Genomic DNA, 22,492 nt, shown 5'->3' with positions numbered 1-22,492 from the left:
GAGATTTTGCTCAGTCATGTTATGCCGCAGAACCTGTTCTCAGTCAGTGATGTAAAACTGAAAAGTTGTCATACTAACAGACTAACAGACCCTTAAGAGTCTGTGGGAGATGTGTTGACAGTCAGGTTACCATGGCACCTTAAGCTTTCTCCTTCATTGAGCAGCCTGTTGTAACATGAAACCTCAAGAGGGCAGCAAGTTCCAGCTAATCTGACAATACATCACTCACTCTAAAGTCATTTCCATATTTCCACAGGAGATGGTGGTGAATGTACTCTAAGGGAACATAAAGTGCAACAGTTTAGCTTTCTGATTATCACATTTGAAGACACTGTTTTTCAGAGAATGTGTTCTGAGTGTAAAGTCAGTTGCCTCCTCTTCTATATCTGCAGCCTAATCGGCGTCCTCTAGCTTCCTGTGGAAACTGGAAACTACAGCGGTGTTCTGTTGTTGGAGCAAGATTACTGCTCGCAGAGTGGGACCCGGGGAACAAACGTCAATGAAATATTATGAACTTCCTCTTCTGCTGAAGAGACAGGAGTTATAAATAGTCAGGGTTATTTTCAGGCAACACTTGTGAGATTTACTCAGCCCTGGTCTGATTGGGGCTGGGCTGAGCCTCCATGTGGGATCTGGTTACAGGACTGTACCATAAATATACAGCAGGATGAACCTGCAAACTACAGCTCACTCTGTCCTGCCCTCCGCCCTTCAAATCGCCCTGCAGTGCCCGAGCACCCTTAATCCACGAAATACGCTCACATACACTCAATATGTGTTAGTGTTTCTGTGCAACATGCACACACAGTGATGCTCCCACAATCCATCTCTTTCTAGCAAACAGAACTGACTCCAGGAAAGGTGTGTGGGTTAAACCAATATTCTGGCCTATTATTAAAAATCTATCTGCCAATAACTTTTGGTTACTACAAAGTTTAAATTTCAACGCTTTTAAGGCGGCTATCATTAATGTTTTTATATAAATAATGAATCATATGACTACTTGTATGTGAAAGGTGTCTCTCGTAGTGACAAACCCACAGAAAATTATCACCCGACCCTGCAGTCTCCCACAGCTATACTGATCAGCTCATTTTTTTGGTTTACTGGCCTGAAACTTAACTGTTTTGATTGACTCTCACTGCTCTCGTCAAGCTTGTTTCCAGTGGCAGCAGGCAACTGTTTTTAACAAAGACACAGACAAAGTTGGCGCTAGCTGGTGAACACAGCCCAAAAACTGAGCTAAAAGGAGAGAGAATATTGGACTTACATTTGCTAGTTGGTCTGAAACACTACTCCAAATGAACTCTCTGTATCTGTATCTGACTGTGTAAATAGGCAACTATTTACTAACAAGTTTGCCATCAACTTAAAATGTGATAATATGTCACTTGTGTTTACAGCTTGTTTTTGCTGCCCCCAAGTGGCCAAAAAAAATCAGTTTTTGAAGCTTTAAATTAAAATTTAAATATGTAAACCAAAGATAATTATTTAATGTAACAACATAAAAAATGATAAAAATTGAAAAATAGAACCACTTTGGCTAAATACAGTGATGTTAATGAAAATTATAAAATAATAAAAGAGATTAAACAGCTGCAACTCTTCACTATCAATATCTACTTTATTAAAAAAAAAACCTTAACAGGGAAAAAAGGAAGAAACCCCGGGAAGAGCAACAGAGGAGGGATTCCTCTTCTAGGACAGACAAGTATAAATACGTCTCAAGCAAAACTGGCTTAGTGCAGCAGAATTATTTTTTATTACTTGATTACTTTATTGTAGTTGTTAGACCCACCTACAGTATGATTATATTGTAATTCAGATTGCTACGGCATTGTCTAATTATTGTTACTTGCAGATGTTGGCAGTGTGAGTCAGATCCTTTTGGTATCGACCTTGAAAATCCAGTATCAGTGTGTGTGTGTGTGTGTTGTTCCCAGAGTCTCAGGTCAGGAGCGGCTTCACTGGTGTTTCGTAGTGACTCACCTCCAGTGTGTTGAAGCAAAGGAAACACACAGTGACACACACATGTCTACAGAAAAGTAAATAGAAGATTAATTTGTGATGCGGCAGTAAGAGGGAAAGGGTAGCACTTGACCCGCCATCCACTAACTGTAACCCCTCACATTTCTATATGGCAGCGGAAAGGAAAGGAAGCAAAGTCTCCCAGTCTGAGTATAACAGATGTGGTGATCTGGGCAGGAAAATAGAAAAGAAAACAATTGTATTTACAGAGTCTGGAAACAGACATGTTGAATTCCGTAAAAATATTCTCCCCTCGTTACTTCACTACAAATGATGTGTGTTTGTGGTCACTGTCTTGTTTTATTTCAACTTTCTTTCTGCATTAAGCAACAATAGTGTGCTTATCTTGGAAGTCAATCACTTCCAAACTATGTGTTCTTATTTTAAAATAGAACTGGGCAGAGCCACGCATGTCTACTCCAAGGCTCTGGAGTGTGTGTGTCTGTGTGTGTGTCAAGGCCACAGGTTTCCTGTTGATGCCAGGCTGTCAGGAATGCCTCCAGCCAAGGTCAGAGGTCAAAGGATGTGTGTCACTGTCATTTCCCTTCTCTCACCAGCAGCCCGTGATGCCCCTCCACACAAAACACAACACACACAAAGCCTGTGCCGTGCTCAGTGACAGACATTAATATGCATGCACGAGGCAATCATCTTTTTTTAAATACTTCTGCTCATTTAATATTTATCTAAACAAGATAAGGTTCACGTGACGACCTACCCAATAAAGCTACAGAGCCAGAGTAAAGTCAGAGGGCATGCAGTCATCTATATACAAAATAAATCACATGTATCATTGGCAAAATAATGTATTCACAGTCAGAAACATCAGGGAAAGTAGACCGTTTTGCAGTCCATTCTTATGTTGAGCAACCAGGGATGCAATTAGTAATTTGTGGGCCCTGGGCAACCTAACTGCTCCTACCTAAAAAGAGACTAAATAAGATAACAAGTCCTCCAAATTAAATGACCGCATTTGTCATTTGTACCATGCACTCCAGAACGACCCATTGGAGCATAATATGCTGCTTTCCAAAACTGTTACAAATCACAGTTAAAAAATAATGATGTATTATGGTGTGACAATGTTGTGGTTAAGGTCTGGTTAGGTTTAGCTACAAAAAACACTTGGTTAGGGAAAGATCATGGTTTGGGTTAAAATGATCACTAGAAACGTGGTTAGTACTTCCTTAAAATCAAGCAACCTTTGTCGTTATGGCAAAGGTAAACGCCACATTACAATTTTTAAAAAACTGCCCCGATGATTGATTACATGACATGGTTGGAAACAAGAAGCAGTCTCCCGCAGCTAAGTCTACTTTTTGCCATCCACTCAACCCACCTCCTCCTAATAAGAAAGTCACCTTATATTGACGTCATCTGAACTGCATCACTTCTCCGGTTAATTAATAACTATGGCCACTAGATGGCGTCTGTAACTGACACGTAACTATAGGTCGTTTTTGGCGACTGAATCTACGGCTTATAGTCGTTTTTCTTGGGAGGACAGGCTCGAATAAGAAGACTACAGCTTTCATAACATTTGTTGTATGTATTTGTATCATAAACCAAAGTATTGGAGAAGTTGAAATGTTGACCTGATGATGGCGCTAGATGTCAAGTTAAGGGATCACCACAGTGATTGCAATTCATCCTGACAGGGACGTGAATGTCTGAAATCCATTCAGTAGCTGTTGAGACATTTCACTCAAAGCCACAAATGTAAAGCTCATAGTGGTGCAAGAGGAAAAGTCAGTGGATCATCAGTGTCATTAGGATTCATCCTCTGGAGACCATGAATGTTTGTACAAAATTTCATGGCGATAATTGTTTCACAAAATAAGAGTAAACTCTGTCCTGCTGGTGGCACTAGAGGTAAAGTCAGGAGATCACTGACTTTCAGATCATCTGAGGACCATGAATATGTGTACAAATTTGATGGCAATCAATCAGCAGTTGAGATATTTCAGTCTGGGCCAAAATTGTGGATCCACCATCCATCTCTAGAGCCATGAAGCTGGCGTGGCTAAAACTTACACAACTGATTCTCCAACCTCCAATGAGGCGAATTGCGTAATGTGCACAAGTAAGTGGATGTGTGTCTCACAGTGCTGACAGTGAGCAAACAAGAATGCAGGGAGGGATGGAGCCATCAGATGGATCAGGAAGGTCATGCAAATGATGTATGTTTATCTACCACAATGAAGCTGTTTATATTTTTCTGTCACAAAGACAGAAATGTACGGCTGTAGTGTCACACTTCATCCTGGAAGCCACCCTTCTCTCAATATGGTGTGTGTGTGTGTCAGTGTATATGTTGAGTGTCAAGGCCCTGGTTAGTCTGGTCCATGGGGACAGGAAGCACACTGCTACGAGAGCACAAGTCCCTTGTTTGTTTTTTGAAAGTGTGTGGTTTATACGCGTGCCTCTTCCAAAGGGAAGCGCAAGTGGGTTCCGTCATGCACACGCACATACTAACACATATATGCGTCACACACACATTCAATCTACTGGGCGGGTACTGGGAATGTCTGAGGCAGGATGCTGAGTCCAGGAGGAAACCCTGTTCAGATCAACCCTCTCTCTCTCTCTCCTTCTCTGTATGTGTGTGTGTTTGTGTGTGTATGTCTTTGTGCAATCTTAAAAACTTGCATGCATTGCCATCAGTTATCCAATAGGAGTCAAGAGGAAACAACAAGATGAACTAGACTACTCCCTTTACTGGTATTCTAGGATTACACAAATTCTAAGTCTTTTTGCCAACTAAAGACTTTCCAAAAAATCTAGAATGTAAAACATTCATTCAAGACATAAACGTGTCCACCACACACATTTATCTTCCCATGCACACACACACATCAGTAAGACAAAAGGCACATATCCTCTGCATGTGACATCCATCTTGAGCCAGGCTGCACTCCATATCCTCTCTATGATCCCTCAACCAGAGTGGTAACATCCTCTGGTAGCAGCGAGGGGAAGCTGGCCTCACTGTGACTCCGCTCTGACACCAGGTAACACCCAACCCCAAACCTCCGCGCAGACGCTCAAACCCTGCTTCCTCCGTCAGGTAAGAGTTCAAACTTTTAAAATATGGTGTTTCTTTCCATGTGCGTGTAAGACAGCTACAACAGCTACGTCTGTGCTTTTCAGGGAACTCTTGGGATGATCTTCTGGGCACATCCTCTCTCTGCTTGACCTAAGGATTTGGCAACGCTCCGGAGGGAGACATTTTTCCACTGACACTCCCAACAAAGTGGAAGAGGGATAGACAGCACAAATCAAGACAGAATCACTTTAAGAGAGGGTACGGGAAAGAAGAGAAAAGGGAATGATGATGGAACTTAAGATCCAGCTGATCCCAACGGGGGAAATCATCCTTTCTCCGGGGATGAACGGAGAAAACTGCTGCCACAACTGCAAGGTCAGTTCACACACTGTGGCTGGGTCCAAGGCCAGGTCCAGAGTCAGATTTTTCCACTCATCCTTCATTCCAGTGGGTAGAAATTGAAGCTGACACAGCTGAGGTTACAGGGTTCATCTCCCACAGGGATAATGTTGAGAAACATTTACATATTTGAACTATAAATTGCTTCAGAGTTGACTGTCTGACATGTAAATTGCTTTGATAAATCAGAGCAGCTGTGGTTAGTAAATATGTTTGTCTCGTTTGAATCTGAGTAACGCTCTCAGAATTATTCACAGTTAATTATACATGTAAAGATGGACTGCCTCTGTGGACTTGTAGAGAGAGAGAGAGAATGTGATATAAACATTTCATTTACATAAATAGGAAGACAACATTTTGCAGCACAACTACATTTATCCAGATATTTATCAGTTCAGTGTAACAGAATGATTACCAAGAGAAAAGAGACTTAAGCTGTTTTGTCATGCTGGAGCTGAACTTGGCAACAAGTTTTTAGAGTTGAAACACGCAAAAGGGGTTTACCCTGAAACATTCTACAGTGATCCATTTCAGAGTCTATAATGTTTTCCTGTGGTGAATTTTCATATTCGTTTGATTAACTGAACACACAGGACAGCAGGATACTTTCAGTGCAGCTGTGAGTTTGACAGCATAAAATGCTATCAGTACTGCAAGTGTCAGTTTTTTTGAATTTCCCACAGACTTGAAGAGCAAAGGTTTCTTTATAGAGATTACATTTTGGTCCAATATTCATGTCAATAAAATCTATTATAGAAGAGGCAGAGATATTGGTTTCTGCACCAGCTGAAGTGCAACCACACACTGTAGCATTTTGTGCAACAGGCGCGGTCACAGACACGCCCCACTATGCCTGAAATAGTTTGCTAGCAAGCTACAAGGTTATTCCCACATTACTAGCTTTTGTGCAAAATTATTCTGGGAAATGTAGGATATCACTTATTTAAAAGACAAGGGACACCGAAAGAAAAAGAAAATTATGACATCTTATTTTTAAAAATGCTTGGAATGCATTGAATACAGCAATATAACAGTATAAAGTGCATTTTTCCTTAATGTTAGGTTTTTTAATTGAATTTTGAGCTTTTTGAACATGTATATAAAATAAATATAACCACGAAACAACAACACATAGGTAACACACACACACACACACACACACACAAACACACACACAATCGAAAGAAATGTAAAATAAAAGTCATATGAGAGGCATCCTTTTACTATCGCTATAACCATACAAAATATTAAAGCTTCTATTATCAATAATCAATAATCAATCATTAAATTAGCAATGGCCTTTTTCACATATGCCTTTTTGTCATGTCAAAGGAGGAAAAGCAGCTTTAAATAATTCCATTCAGTTTCAGGGTCCTGGTATTGTTCATGCTGGCTCACTGTCACACTGTCATGTCTTACTGGGACACTTGAATGTATGTAACACAGGCATCATTAATGTTATTAGTGACACGTGCTTTTCCTACCATGACAAAATATCAGCTGAGGTGTCACTCATAGTGACAAACCCACTGAGAATTATCACTGGACTCTGCAGTTCTCCTCAGCTCTATGGAGTTTATAAGCATCTTTCAGTTTATTGTTTTGGTTTTATGGCCCACAACTTTACTGTTTAGGTTCAGTCACCGTCTTCATGAAGTTAGTGACAAACTGATGAACATAGTGGAGCATTTAGCAGCTAAGACATTTCCCTCCAGTATTGTAGAGCAAAGACTGAATATTTGATTTACATTCAGCGGGTGGACAGAAACACGACTCCAAATCAATGCTAATGTTGCTCCATGTCTGCTGAATGTGCAGACAGGCAACTGTTCGCTAACAAGTTTGCAACTGAAAAGGTGATAGTATGTCAGTTGTGCTCACATCTTGTTTCCGCTGCCCCCAAGTGGCTAAAAAGTTGATTAGGCTTAATTCAGGATTATAGCCTGCTGGGTCTAATAGGATAATTTTAAGGAGCTTTCACAACAACACAATGTAGCTCGAACACAGTCTGAGATTATTTGTTTCCTAATTGTTATACTAAATGAATAAAATATTTCCTCACAAAATGTCAGCATTTTAGGGCATGACCAGAAACTATGAGTCCTACTTTACACATTTCACAAACAGCTGAAATTGATGAGGTGACCCTCTTAAGGTTGGTCTTTCAGATATATATGACTTTAAACTGTGCAGTGTCAAGCGACCTACCATAAATTAGACTTAAGACATATACAAGTCTGTGTAAAAAGACCCACAAATTGATATATTAGATGTTTAGATGTAGGGACTTGAGAAATGTGGTCATAGAAAGTTTGCTGGAACAAGTGACTGCTGGACAACGATTGACTCCAAACTAGTTGTGATGTCATAAATAATACTTGTAGGTACACTGAGATTTAAGGTGACCTCAGAGAAACTTTCCCCCTCCAGCAGATGGATGTGAAAACAAACTCTGTATGTACATCATTCTGCACAATGAAGCTCAAATATCCAACTCACAATAAGCAAATAGCATTTTTGAGTTGAGGGAGGCTTTAAAGTTGTGATTATGGCAAATAGGCATCTAAGTATCTGTTTGGCCCAGTGCCCTAATGATCTGCAGAAGAATTCTAAGTGCCGTCTCAGAATAAAATTGTCATATAGCAGTTTATGGGATGGGCTAATGACAGGGCAGTATGTATTTACTGATGCTACTGCTCTATTTGCCTGGTATTTATCAGGATTACAACAGTTTCAATTGTGTAAATCTTGTTGCCCTGTAAGGATGACTGCATGACATAGCCTGTAGCTTCTGCTGTGTTGCCATGGTGATGTTTCCATGCAGGGATTAAAAGAGAAATCCATAGCTGTAAAACATTTTGACATGTGTTACATACTGTACTGCATGCTCTTGGCTTGTGTAGGAGGGTAGTAATAAAGACAGCTGATGTCTAATATCTATACAGTATCTAAGGAATGAGGGGAGTGGGCTTTTTAAAAATCAACCCTCCCATGGTAGAAGGCACCATTTGGTACAGTAAAGCGTGGGTTGACACAGGATTAGGATGTGTAGTAAAAGGAATGTGGTGTGGTTAATGCAGCCTGCTTTGTGCTGGTCAGTGATGACTGGGGAGGTGTGGAATGTACTGTAGCCTGGATGGGAGGAAACGACAAAGACATTCCAGCACACTGCTTCGTTTTTTTTCTCCCCCCCCTTTCCCACATTCCTCCAAGGTCAAATCACCCTGTGTCTCTGAATGTGTGTGCAAGGTGTGTATGTGTGTGTTTATGTGTCTGGGTCATCAATTGTTCTTTGAGCTATCACCGAAACCCTGTAACCTGTGTTAGTCATTTGGCATCAAAACTTTGAAAGCAGGTTATCTGCTCTATTGGTTCACATACTTTTCTGACATGTTTTGCTGGACTTATTATATTATAAACAGAAATGTCGATAACAAATTGTATTCAGGTGAAGTTCTGGGAAGTTAAACAATGGCAATATGGTGGAGTTAATTTGTTCTGAGGCAAAATGAAAAGGTAAAGTGTGTGTGTGTGGCTACATTTTGGGAGCGTTTCCTGGTTTTGGTTCCACAGAAGCAGAGTAGGGAGGGTAAAGATTCAGATGTAGAGGTGGCGGGTGGGTCGGCGTCCAGTACAGTCTGTCTGTCTAACATTGCCTTGTCAACAGGATACAACCTGCGTATGTGTATGTGTTTGTGTGTCAGTGAGTGCCATTGGTTGCAGGCTGTTCGATGCTGGATCGATCACTCCCCCCTCTGGCAGTGCTGCCATATTACAGTCCAGCTCAGGCATTGACAGCCAGCTGACCAGCTGGTTGAGGTCACCTTCACATGGACAGGGAACACGTTGTGTAACTCTGCAGTAATATCTGATCTCATGAAGGCTGTTGTTGAGTGATTTTGTTTCTTTCTTTTCTCAACATGCAGTATGCTGTCCAGACTTTGCCACCAAACAAAGCCATACTAGTGGCGTTGCACCTACCGCAGAGGACACTGAGGTCATGATCTTAGAGGTTACCAGAGGTTCAGCTAGAGTTTGAGCACTGCTGTAAAACCTCTTACCATGTAGCCACTCTCAAGCTCTGTCATTATGAATTCCTGGGAGAGAAATAATGGCGAAAGTGAAATAGTTTCTTAGGTTGGAACACCAAAGAAACCAGATGGAGGCATCGAGACTCCATCTGCTTTAGAGAATACTGTTTTTCCCCTATAGTGAATATTTGATTGCAGGAATTATAAGTTCTGACACAATGAAAGATTTCATTTTAGCAAAGAAAAAAGGTCTTCTACTTCTCAGCTCAAAACTGGAATCCATTGCCTCACCTTCACATTGCTTGTGACTAGGGCTGCTGACGATTGTTTTTGTTACCAATTAATCTCTTGATCATTTTCTTGATGAATCGATCAATCATCTTATCTGTAAAATGTCAGAAAAAAAGTGAAAAATTAGCATCATGATTTCCCAAAACCTAAGTCAACATAATGTATGTTTTATTCAACCAAAAGTTCCAAACCCAAAAATATTCAGTATATTATCATATATAACATTTGAGAGTGAAATTCTCTCATTTGTGCAGGAAAAACGACTCCAACCATGAATTGATTATTAAAGTAGTTGCCAATTAATTTTCTGACCGATCAATTATTGGATTTATTGTTTCAGCTATCAGATCTATCTATCTATCTATCTATCTATCTATCTATCTATCTGTCTGTCTATCTGTCTGTCTGTCTGTCTGTCTGTCTGTTTGTCTGTCTGTTTGTCTGTCTAACAGGAGACTGGACTCTTCAGTGTGGGGAGGAGCCCTGCAGTGCCAGTGTGAAGGTGCAGTGGCAGCTTTACTGACGGTAGAGGGTACGAGAACTCTTTGGAGCAGTGTCATGCATCCCTGTAACTATATTAGGCCACTGGGTACACCCTGTGTGGAAGACATAAACGGATTCCTACCGGTAGCTCTAAACTCCATTCAAATATCTGCTTATTTATTTACATTTTTACATTTGTGCGTACTCACAGTTGAATGTTTGGTTTGAAAACTGATGATGGATGCCGATATTTCCATCTGGCTTTTACTGACATGTTCAAGGTGTTAACTTGTGGTCATTTCGGTGTGTTAGTTTGCGGATAAGTATCAAAAAAACAAATGTCTACATTCTTGAACACACTTTGGCTTTGATATGCCGGGATCTGAAATGTGTCTGTATATTATTGCACATTAGCACGGCACGAAAGGGGCTTTGTAAAGGGGATTTATCTAAACACGGGAAGTTATTTCTACAGGACTATTCAAAGTATGTGAAGGAGACCTGAGGACAGCTGCATCTTTGACTATTAGGAGATAACAAGTCTGATGTGAAGAGTGTTTGTAGAGAAAACAATGACGACATGGAGCACGGCTTGGCTAAAATAAACCATATATCACTCATGAAGGAGCTGTGGGGATGGGCTCTGAGTGAACTTCCTGGTGTTAAGAGTACAGTGACAGAAAAGGAAAGGGGGAAATTACCACACCACTCCCATTGAGGGTTTAGGGGAACTGAGCCCTGACAAAACCATAGACTCGGTATTTTCATAATAACACTATCTATCATGTCACCACTGAGATATTTAATATGAGTAAGTGTCTGTGCAATATGACTATATCGCTGCGCCACTAGAGGAGGTAAAGTCCGCTCTCAAGGCTACAGCCTGTGGAGCCAGAGTCGGGCAGAGCTTCGTAGTGGGAGCGCGCTGGTCTGGACTGGGAGTGGTGGGAGTGGTGGGAGGGTCAGGACAGGAGAAACCCGGCAGGACACCAGCCACTGACAGTCTGGGCTGACATACACTCACACCGGAGGGACTGACTGAACTGAATATCTCCACAAGTCTGTCTGGAGGGAAAAGCAGTGAGCAGAGAGGAGAGACTACCACAGCGCATTTGACCTCGGCTGTTTTTAGGTATGTTTTATTAGCGCCTATCTTAACGTCACTTAGCGCGCGCTCTCTTTTATCTTGCTAACTTAACTTTCGTTTAACGCTAGCTAAATTACTCCGTCATGACAGAGGTGTTGTAACTTATTCCTCACAGTTGTGACATTTGGAAAGTTCTACAGAGTAATTTGTGACATTGCAGCATGCTTGAGTGACTGACTGAGTGTGAGTGGGCTGAAAGCCTTGATGCGTGGAAAAAAAACGCTGTGCCAAATGTCGTTTAAAAATGCAGCATTTTAAAGCGGCACAGACTCTCAGCGACTGATTCACGCGGTTAAACACACGTTAATACCTGTGAGAAGTCAGTGGGAGACACTGTTCAATTCTGCATATGTTCAACACGTTAATATGTTATAACTTTGACAATATTTAAACGTTTGTACGCGGCAATTTCTAGCGTCACTGCCTAGTTTGACACCAGCTATAAGCGATTTTTCGTGCGGTAGAAAGGATTGTTGACTAACCTAGCTAAGTGTAGAAGCTGTAAACTTTCTTTAAATTCTGACTATAATACATGCCGGTGTAAAGACTTGGTGCTAGCCATGGTTTCTGAACATGTGTAGCTTCAGTTGCCGGTTACCAAAGAAGCAGAAATCACATTTTCTGTGTGGTTTTGAGTGCAGTTTGGTTTAAGGTTTCCACCGTTACGTGTCAGTAATGTGTGAATTGGCCAACTGACGTCCATTGAAGGCAGTGCTGTGAACTTTTAGCCACGTATTGATTTGGCGTGTAGCCTACAACTTCAGATCCTTCAGGTTGGGCTTGTCTTAATATAGAAACCAGACAGACACAGATTAAGACACTTAATTAAATAGCTAACCTCACAGCCTGTTACACCTGTGGGGAGAAAGCTGCTGTGAAGTTACTTTATGAGTCTGTCAGGAGGGAGTGGAGCATCTGTTGTTTCTCAGGGTAACACACTGTAAGCCATAATCAATGTTGTTGGGATAAATTAATGCTTGGTAATCTTCTCAATTATAAGGATATCAACCACTAACATTAAGGCTGTTTTCCCTGAAATTTCCATACAAAATTGGTTAATTTTATGACATCTACCACCCATCCCTTGTGGCAACTGTAAAAGGGGCTGGACTTATTGACTTTCAAGCTGTACAGCTCTGCCTGAGAAAGTGTCACAGTGGGTGACTAAGGCTGTGTCAACAAGCCTGTCCACCTGTTAACTCAAAGGAAGCACCTGGCAGGCGATGCAAACTGTACATGCCCAAACATAAGAACACATGGTATAAAAGGATGTGAAAGCTAAAATATAATACACATCCTTAGCTTTTCTCCTTGGAGAAAGTGCCCCCTTTTTGTCATATAATCTACTGATCTTCATCCTGATAATGTGATTACCCACCCAGCAGGGAAGGAGAAGTAAAGTAGCTTTGTACTGTACATCAGGAAGATCCACGCACGGATTGAAACCAAAAGAGAGAAGTGTGGAGAAATGTCCAGCATTGGAGGGATATTATTCAGGGGTCAAGCTGCTTAGAGCAGCTGACCTGTTGCTTCAAGGTCACCTGGAGGGCAGGACCTACCAGTGTTCAATGGCTGCCTGCAGCTGCTGTACGTTTGATATAATCTCCTTTAAGTGACAGCTCATTATTGGAGATGATTAACTTTGAAGCAGGGCTGCGTAGTGTAGCACAGACCTGCACAGAGGTCTGATTTAAGAAATTCTACAGTGCTGAATGTTCAGCATGCATAGTCTACAGTGTGATTTATCCAAACACACATCAATGTGCTGTTGTCAATACATTTTTCCAAAGCGGTTCCCTCTGCTGCATACTCTCTGGTGAGATTTGTTTCCGTTAGACTGATGTGGTGCAGATGCTGAAGATTTTTCCCTCAGTGCCTCTTGGGGCTTTTTTTAATCCTGATGGGCTGGGTTTTGGTGATATTTCTGGTTCGCGGCTGTGACAGAGTTGTGGTGAGAGTGGTGTTGGGTAGTTTGGGGTTAGAATGAGCTTTTACCCCAAATGTCTCCCTGCTTCTAAATGGATAGGCAGTTTCCTTTTGGCTCTGTATGCTCATGTAAACACAAACATAATACAAAAAAGGGCTTGTGAAATGGTTTTGTCTTTGTTTTAGATTATTAAGATAATGTTAGAATGACCAAGAACAAAGGCTTAGGAACTTATTTTGTCCAAATTTTCTTTGTATTGAATTAGCTTGTAAAGTTTCACAGATTTAGTAAAAGTTGATTAACTGGCTCTGTCTTGCTGCGTGCCTCTCTGGCTGATCACATACCAGTCTGACTTTGCGTCATAATGTCACAGTAGTTGGCAGTTCCTTATCTTACCAACACCATAGTTTAAGGAATGCGTCTGCTCAACTAGTAAACCAATAAAATATGGCGAAATGAATCTGTTGTTGAATGTGCAAGACCCCATGAATCCCCCATGGACTCCTGGAGGTCCCTAGATCCTACTTTGAGAACCGCAGCTCTTTATTTTGGCAGATGTAGGAACTGCTGTTGACAGGGTGAAGGTTTTCCTGCTCATTTAGTCTCTCTGCTACATGTTGGGTGGATCCTGGGAGGAACCCATAGGATACACCTGACAGCCTGGCTGTTAGCCAGACCTCCATAATCATCTCTGTGGCAGGAAGGACTCTCACACATACATGTAAATTCACACACACTCATGTACTTGAACTGTGTTGTAGGAAATGCTCAGCTGGGGATTTGCTCCCACTGTCATGACCTTTTGAGTGTGAACCTGCCTTGTCACGCTGGTGGCTGCTGAAGAGAGTTTACTCCACATACAAATGAAAAACATGGGCAAAACACTCTGCCACCTCCGCAAAGATGGATGGAGCTTCAGCTCCCGGAAGCAGCATCTCCGTCTTTGGCAATGACCACAAGTGGCAGGGTTCATGGGTGGGAAGCCAGTGAGGGATTGTGTCCTTGTCACTGCATTTGTGACTCCCACTGGTTTATCAGCCTTGAAAAGTTATTCTAAAGTAGGTAGAAAAAGAGAGAATTAAAGCACACATGCAGTTTTTTAAAATAACAAGCTATATTTTACCATCCCTTCATCATTCACCATTGCTGTAAATGTGGGAATGTTTAGTTTAGCTTTAGTTTGCGTGGGAAAAACTGCACTCCATACCCTGTAGAGATAAGCACACCAATCCCTCCATTTCTAGATGTTAAAGAAATAGTTTGACAGTTAGCTTAGCTTACCATCTTGAACAGATGGAACAAATAAGATATAAAGTGAATTAGTGAGCTTTAGAGGTGCTGGTAGGTGGGTTTTATTACCTTCGGACAGATCCATGCTAGCTGTTTGCCCCTGATTCAGATTTTTATGCGAAGGTGAGCTAAATGCCTGCTGGCTGCAGCTCTCATACTCAGCGTACAGACACAAGAGTGCTATCGATCTCCTCATTTAACTTTTTTTAGCAAGAAAGTGAATAAGCATATTTCCTGAAATGTCAAACTATCCCTGTAAGATATATTACCTTTTAATGGGAGAAGTGAGAGAGCAAGCAGGAGTAGATGCAAGCTGAAGTGATATCTTCCCACTAACTTGCACGACTCCACATATACATTCTAACTAATGGGTTATACAGCTGTTTCTTGCCCTACACATTAAGACAGTCATGCCTAGTTTAAAACCTGGCATCTGTGACTACAGTATGAACCCAAGCATTGAGATATGGTCAGGGCTTCGGACATTTTGCTCTGATAACATTAAGCACAGATATAACAGTAGACTAAGCCAGGAATAGGACTGATAAGGTCCTAATGCAACAGCAGACTCCAGCACAAAGTGTATTCACGGCCTTTGTGCTCGTTTCTTAAGACGTTGAAGGGCTGGGTCAACATGATTTATTGAGGGCAAAATCAGATTTTATGTCTAAAGCTGCTGATAGTTGAGATTTAACATTTTCACATTTGACAGTTATAATATTTGACACTTTGACATTTGTATCATCATTATACAAACATTTCCTCCAGCTGCGGTCATGGCAATTCTCCATCAGAGGTGGATTACACAGACAGGCGGCGTCTGATTTATTTAGACTAATAGTTTTCCTTTACTCCTCGTCTATTTCCTGCGAGAGAAGACTAAGCAGTGACGCTGGTTCTGTGATAAATACACGGAGTAAGAGAAATGATCCAATGTTAGTGGTATGCGCGGGATTTTGGGGAGTTTGTTTAGAAGATCACTACTGCTGATAAAGGCTGAGAGCAAATGGGAAGTTGAGTCAGACACTGAGATGGGATGTGTCGGAGACGTTGAATGGGAACGGCTTTTGATCTATAGCTTTGCTAGACAGACAGAATGAGACACGGAGATGCAGATGCAATGATAATGTGTGCATTAAAGCGTGTTCTAACATTTGCATGTTTGTATAGTAAGCAGAGATGTAGTGCCAGTAATCTAAACAGCTGCACTGGAACAACTTAAGAAGCTGCAGATTTTTGTGAGAGATCACAGGGTGAAAACTGTTTGAGATCTTTTATCCAGAAATCTTTGAATGGTTCAATCAGTGAAGGTGTATTTATAGACTTTGACATGAAAATGAAGACCTTTTTCTTTTTTTTTTGCTCATAACTGATCTGTTATGAAACATTAACCTCTGTTTTTACACTGATTTTTTTTTTTTTTTTTTTTTTTTTAATGTTTGGGTTAATCAGTGTTAACATATGACTAAAGCTGCAATGATTAGTCCATCAGTTGAATGTGAATATTTAATAGCTTCTTTTGTCCTCTGTGAAAGTAAACTGAATATCTTCGGGTTGTCGATTGCTGAAGAGGACAAAACAAGACATTTGAGGTTGCATCATGGGCTTCTAGAAGCTTTTTTTCACCATTTTCTGACATTTTATAGACCAAACGACTAATCGATTCTTTGAGAAAATAACTGACATCTCAAGTAGTGAGCATTACTCTCTGAACTGCTGTTCTACCACAATGCAATGTAGATGTTTTTACACACTCGCTTAGTGCAGCTTGAAGTGCAGACTTGGCTGGAAATTATGCAGCAACACTTGGTAATGTACGAGTGTCCAGTAGAGTGGAAGTAATGAGGGTGTGTGTGTGTCTGGCAGTGAGTCAGACTGTGTATTACCTGTATGTTGACGACTCACAGTCTTGTGTGTGTGTGTGTGTGTCTGTACAGTATGTGTGTGTGTGTGTGTGTGTGTGTGTGTGCCTGTTTAGTTTTATCCTGCTCCTGTGGGCAGCTGCTTTAGCTTATTCCATGCGATTCTTTCCCACATCCCAAAGCTAGTCCAGCAGTAGAGCCAGCCCCGCCCTGCTGGGAATAAACGTTATGAGAGATTGAGTCCTGCCTCTCCTCAGTATTACAGCACAGACTGCCTGTGGGACTGGAAACCACCCTGGAAATGAGTCAAAATCCACGCCAGCCTCATTGCCATTTTTGTACATGCAGTGTGACTGCAGGAGCTGGGAAGTCCTCAAATGACTTGAATTTGAATGCTTATAAAAATAACACTAATAAGTCTTTTTTTCATTGTCATTTAGCTATCATTTCTTGCAGTTGAAGTGTCTTTAACTTGACGCAACTGTGTAGAATTTAAGAGCGCTTGAAGGAATGTTTGGTCGCATTTTAAAAGTCTCTTTGGCTCCATCTTCGTCCCTCCTTTTAGTCTGACAGGATGAAGTCACAGTCATCTGAGGACAGAACTGCTCATTCATGTTTACTTACCACAGTGCTGACTAGCTCTCTTCCTAATCCCGTCCTGTACATCAGTCTCACACACACACCTTCACCTGCACACCTTCAACTCAGATTAACCCGATAATACAAGATATCCAGTAATCCTTTTTTCATCTGGTCTTGCATGTCTTCACTACACCGCCGAGCCAGAAGGAGAGGAATCTGTGCGTGAGTGTTTGTGTGTGTGTGTGTGTGTGTGTGTGTGTGGTGCGGGTCTGTTTTTGAGTATTTTACTGGGACACTGCACAGTTTTCCAGAAACCTATTGGACGTTACTCAAGTTCTCAACGCCATGTTAGTTATAACAATAATCTACGTACAATTATAGACAAAGATGTTTATTTGAATTACTATTAACGTGACTCATTGTGTTCAGCCCTGCCTCCCACACACACGGAGAAGGTAGGTGGTCTGAGAAATGAGAAAACACTCTCCTCCTAACTCCTCATAGTTGTGTAAGACATCCCAAAATATACCCGTGTAACCTTAGAGAGCAAAATATTTGAGCTACCTTGTTCATGTCTTAAAGCCAACATACCCTTCATGAAGGATTTGTGTTCACCTGCTCAGTGTGTCTCAGCATGTGTTTGAAAATCCCTCTTCCATCCACATCCATCCTTGTAATCATGACAAACTGGCCTGAGCCTTCTGGATCCTGTACAGTACGATACCTGTAATTACATCAATCACTCTCCCGCGTACAAACCTGTGATTTTCCAACTGCTTCCTAACTATACCGTCAGCGCCGAAACACACCCACCCTCCCTGTGTTTGCTGCAATACGACACCAAAAGCAAATCTCAGTGTTTGTTGAAAGAAGAGTGGATTTGGGGGTGTCTGTGTTTGTGTTGGATCGATGCAGGACTCTGCAGGAACATTGGGACATCTTAAGGCCACTCCTACTTGAGTAGAATTCAACAGGCGGAAATAATCACCAAGTAAATTCCTCTTCTTATCGCTCTACTCAAACCCATTTAAGCTGAGATATGCTCTATTTTTTTGCTATTTTTAACATGCGTATCTCTTCCTCATGTCAAATGTGTTGAATAAACTGAAAAAGCAAGAATGAGGAGGAGGTGGAGAGAAAGGGGCATGCATGTTTGCACCAGGAGAAACTGGAATCAGGTGACTGGAAAAAAACACATGAGAAAGACAACTTGGCTTTGATAAAAAAGCACAAATGGGCTTGATTGGTTGACTTAAATTCTATTTAAATGCAGTTTATTTTTCCCTGTGGTTGACTAATATTTGTATTATCTGGAAAGTTCCTGCTGGAGCACCTTAAACTTTTAGGATGTTAAATGCACAATGCATTCATTTCCATCACAAATTAATTACAGATTATCATTTTCACTGTGAACTTATTGGGCCAGTCTTGCTTGTTACAGTTAGATAAAGAATTTACTAACTGCCTTTTGACTGCACATTTTCTACATATTTGGCTTTACATTTAGCCAGGTTAAACCAGAAAGTGACACAATGATATTCATCAGTATAATATGTGAAATATGTGAAGCTTGGTGAAGTAGAGGCTGTTTGCAGGGCTAGTTGGTGAACTACTGTAGCTGGTGAGCTAACAGCTAATCTGCTAACAAGCCGGGAACATGCTAGTGCTAGTCAGTCATAACATTTATTTCCAAGCTTCTATGTATTTTCTTTTTACTGTGTCATTTAATACCCCCATCCATTCTGTTAGCTCAGTCACTGACAGGATAACTTAATATAAGTGGAACATTTGTACCATCAATTCATAATGCTCTAAAAACCATGCCTCTTTGTGAAGCAGTTTATACAGAATATTTTTTTAAATCTTTCTCCATTTTGGACTCTCAGGCTTTCCGTTCCCTCAAAGGCCGGCACTGTCAAGTTGACCCGTTGGGCAACTGAGTGATTTCTCATGTCGTCAGAGTTGGACTCAACTTGAAAAATTCATTCCATCAAAATGAATAGATTTCGACCGGATGTAGCCGAGCCTTTAATCTAAGCAACACATTTGTTGTCAGCTTTTAAAATAGGACACAAACTGTATATTGTTTTAAAAAAAAAAAAAACCTCCTGCAGGATATTGGGAGTTCTCTGAACTTATTGGAAAGAAGTGCGTGCGTGTGTGTGTGCCTGTGTGTGCGTGTGTGTGTGTGTGTGTGTACTGTGTTTTCCACAGCCTTGACTAGGTGGACAATACAGCAAACACCAGCGCCCTTGATTAAGACTATGAAGGCTTTCTCTCTCGTTCAGTACCTTTTTGTTAACCTTTAACGGAGTCTTTCCATAGCGCTTTGATATGTAAATACAGTACGAGCAGGTGCGGCCTTGGACTTGAGGAGAGAAAAGAGAGAGGGAGAGAGGGATTGATAAGAAGGTGTGACATGAAATAAGTGTGCGAGGTGGTGGAGTAGGAGGTAGAACGTAAGAGATTGCGAGAAGAGAGGTGTATAAATAACTTCATCATCTGTGCTGTGAGGTTGAGAGAAGGAAAATAAATGTGGCATGAAAACCAGATGCCAGCAGAAAGAAAAGAAAGGAGCGTATAGAGTGAAGGAATGCAAACACGGTTGATGAATGAGATTAGGACGACTACTACACACTAGGCTTCGACTGATATGGCTTTCTCAAGGCTGATACTGATATCCAAGACAATATTAATTCATTATCTATACCTGCTTATTGCTGATGAAAGTCAGAATATGCCGGTGTGTATGTATCCCAGCATGCACTGGAACCTAAGCAGTGTAACACCCTGGACGAGTCAGCAGTCCATGACAAAGTTGACACGGATAGTAATGAGTGTAAAGGCCGTGTGAAATCCTTATCAGAGTGCGCTCTCTCTCTCTCTCTCTATCTCTCTCTCTCTCGCGCGCTCTCTCTCGCTCTCGCTCTCTCTCTCTCTCTCTCTCTGTGCTGCATTAGTGCTCTGTGAGATCCAGGTTGCTGCAGCGTCAGGGTCAGGAGGTTAATGGTTCATCTGTTTTGCAATCTCTTCCAGATTGGGCTGTAAAAGCTTTTTTCCAAAAAAGCACTTTGTAACTTTGTTTTCAAAAGTGCTATATAAATAAAGTTATTATTATTCAAGCTGGACAGTATCTGTCAGGGTACAGGGTTTCATCAGGTTTAGAAAGTCTGAATATGTTAAACTGACCTGTCTTATCTGATGCAGTTAAGTCATGAACTCAATATCAAAGACATAGTTTGACATGCTGCTTATTTACTTGCTGGCCAAAAGTTAGATAAGAAGATCAGTGTGTGTTTAAAAATGAAGCCACAGCTACAGGGAGAAACAACTAGCATCCGGATTGAACAAAGAAGATATTGCATTTAAATGACTGAGCTTTAGCGTTCTGGTATCTTTGGACACACTCAGGCTTTCCCCTCGTTTCCAGTCTTAATGCTAAGATAAATAAATCACCTGCTTGCCATGGCTTCATATTTAATGGACAAATATGAGAGTGGTATTGATCTAATCTCAGCATTGATGTGAATAAGCGTACTTCCCAAAATGTCAAAACATTTTGGTATTTTTTGGCATTTTGTATTTTTTTATATAGTAGAGAGTGCAAAGATGACAGGAAATTAACAGAGAGAGATGGAGACGTTCAGACCCCGGCTATTGTCAAGCCAGGTGTTGAATATAGTTTAACATTTCATTTTTTTTACTGGTAAAACAGTCTTTGTAGGATTTTAACACACTATAACATACATTACGTGTTTCACATTTCACATATCTGTCTCCTTTTGTCCTCAACACAGCTGTGAGCTGCATAACTCCATAACAAACACAGATAATCAAAGCTTACCATCTTACATACCCCATCAGCCCTGCCCAGTCTAACTATGACAAGTGCATCTGTGTGTGTGTGTGCGTGTGTGTGTGTGTGTGTGTGTGGGCAGGCAGTCTCCTGCTGTTTTACAGGGAGAGTAGGAACAACTGTTGGTTCAAATCCGTCCCCGCTGGGATTAAAATGTTGTCAGGTGTGGCACTATAGGGTGAAGCTCACAGTAGACATTCTTTACAAGGTATTTCACTGAATTTGTGTTCTTGTAATACAGAATTTAAAATGAAAATCTTATCATGAAATCAAATTGTTAATCTTATATAATGTCATAGTGTTCTGTCTTCAGTTTCAGATGTCAGTATAAGTTTTTGCAATTCAAAAATTCAAGTTGCCATGTTATATTTTAACATATTGAACACATGAATATTGAGTCAGTATAATTAATATAAATGGTTGAAAATATGACTGAGAAGGATGGCAGTTTCTATAAGCCTCTATACATTTAACCTTGTATGCCACCGGCTACATCTATCAACATACTGGCATACATTTATATCATAATACATCTGACAATTCACCTAACACTTCTATATCCTGTCCATTTCTCCCATGCGCTGCCACTTCCCCCTCTCAGAGAATGCCTATTTGTTTCTGGGTCTCAGGAGACAATAGTCATACCAAGCAATGCGTAACGTTACATCATTCTCATGGGGGTGGCTAGGAGGATGGCGTGTGTGTGATTGAGTGAGTGAGTGTGTGTGTGTGTGTGTGTGTGTGTGTGTGTGTGTGTGTGTGTGTGTGTGTGTGTGTGTGTGTGTGTGTGTGTGTGTGTGTGAGAGTTGTCTGCTCACCGCTGGCTGACAGTAACCAAATGAACAACGTATCACAATACTGCGTGTGTGCTGCTGAGCCATTTTTTTTCTTGTTCCAGTTGCGTGATTTTCACTAGAGCTTGTGTTTGTGTGTTTTTCTTTGTAACTGGACTATCACAGGTGCAAATGAGGAGTAAAATTAAAGTTAAAATTAGAGCAGGATTCAGCAGAGGATGCATGTTTGGGGATGAGTGTAACCAGTGGAAGATTTACATGTGTGTGTGTGTGTATATTTTCTATCTCAGCAGCCCAACCCTCGGTAATAAATCTCTGAGGGGATTCCAGAGATGTTGCAATGAACAAAAGTGTCTTCTCCTTAAGTGTGTGTGTGTGTGTGTGTGTGTGTGTGTGTGTGTGTGTGTGTGTGTGTGACCAAACTGCTGAGCCATCCCTCTCGTGTGGGGAGAGGGTCTGTGTTAAGTTACTTTCTCTTGAGATTCCTCCCATAGTTCAAGCAGTTCACACATAAATTCCAGTTCATTTGTCAGGTTTAATGTTAGGTGGATACTGACATGTCAACAACACTTTAATGAGAAGCCGATGGCCTCCGAGGAGAAATCTTTCCAAACTGTCGCACTTCTTTTGAAATCATCTCTGTCTTCTTCGCATTTTTCAATCTTTTCTACAAATATGCCCCCAACCCCACCCCCCTTCTTTTCTCCATATGCTCCCTCCAGCCCCTGTGTATAGACAGCTGACCACTTTAATGAC

General features: G+C 41.1%; 1 protein-coding gene across 2 annotated transcripts in view; it reads left to right on the top strand.

Moving 5' to 3' along the window:
- Positions 1 to 4,987: 4,987 nt before the first annotated feature.
- LOC122984058 (unconventional myosin-Ic-like) overlaps positions 4,988 to 22,492 on the top strand; it is a 60,652-nt gene continuing 43,147 nt past the window's right edge. Inside the window, exons 1-2 of one of the 2 annotated variants that reach the window (XM_044354338.1) lie at positions 4,988 to 5,095; positions 5,179 to 5,449. In XM_044354338.1, coding sequence (XP_044210273.1) covers positions 5,357 to 5,449 — 93 coding nt within the window. In that variant the 5' untranslated portion in view covers positions 4,988 to 5,095; positions 5,179 to 5,356. Of the gene's footprint in view, positions 5,096 to 5,178; positions 5,450 to 11,024; positions 11,411 to 22,492 lie in introns of those variants that run through there. The other variant, XM_044354340.1, reaches the window with a different exon arrangement.

The sequence above is a fragment of the Thunnus albacares genome, chromosome 6 (genome assembly GCF_914725855.1).
Source record: "Thunnus albacares chromosome 6, fThuAlb1.1, whole genome shotgun sequence".
In the NCBI taxonomy this organism is placed as follows: domain Eukaryota; kingdom Metazoa; phylum Chordata; class Actinopteri; order Scombriformes; family Scombridae; genus Thunnus; species Thunnus albacares.
Note: the sequence above shows the minus strand (reverse complement) of the source record. Positions and strands in the feature narration are given on the sequence as shown.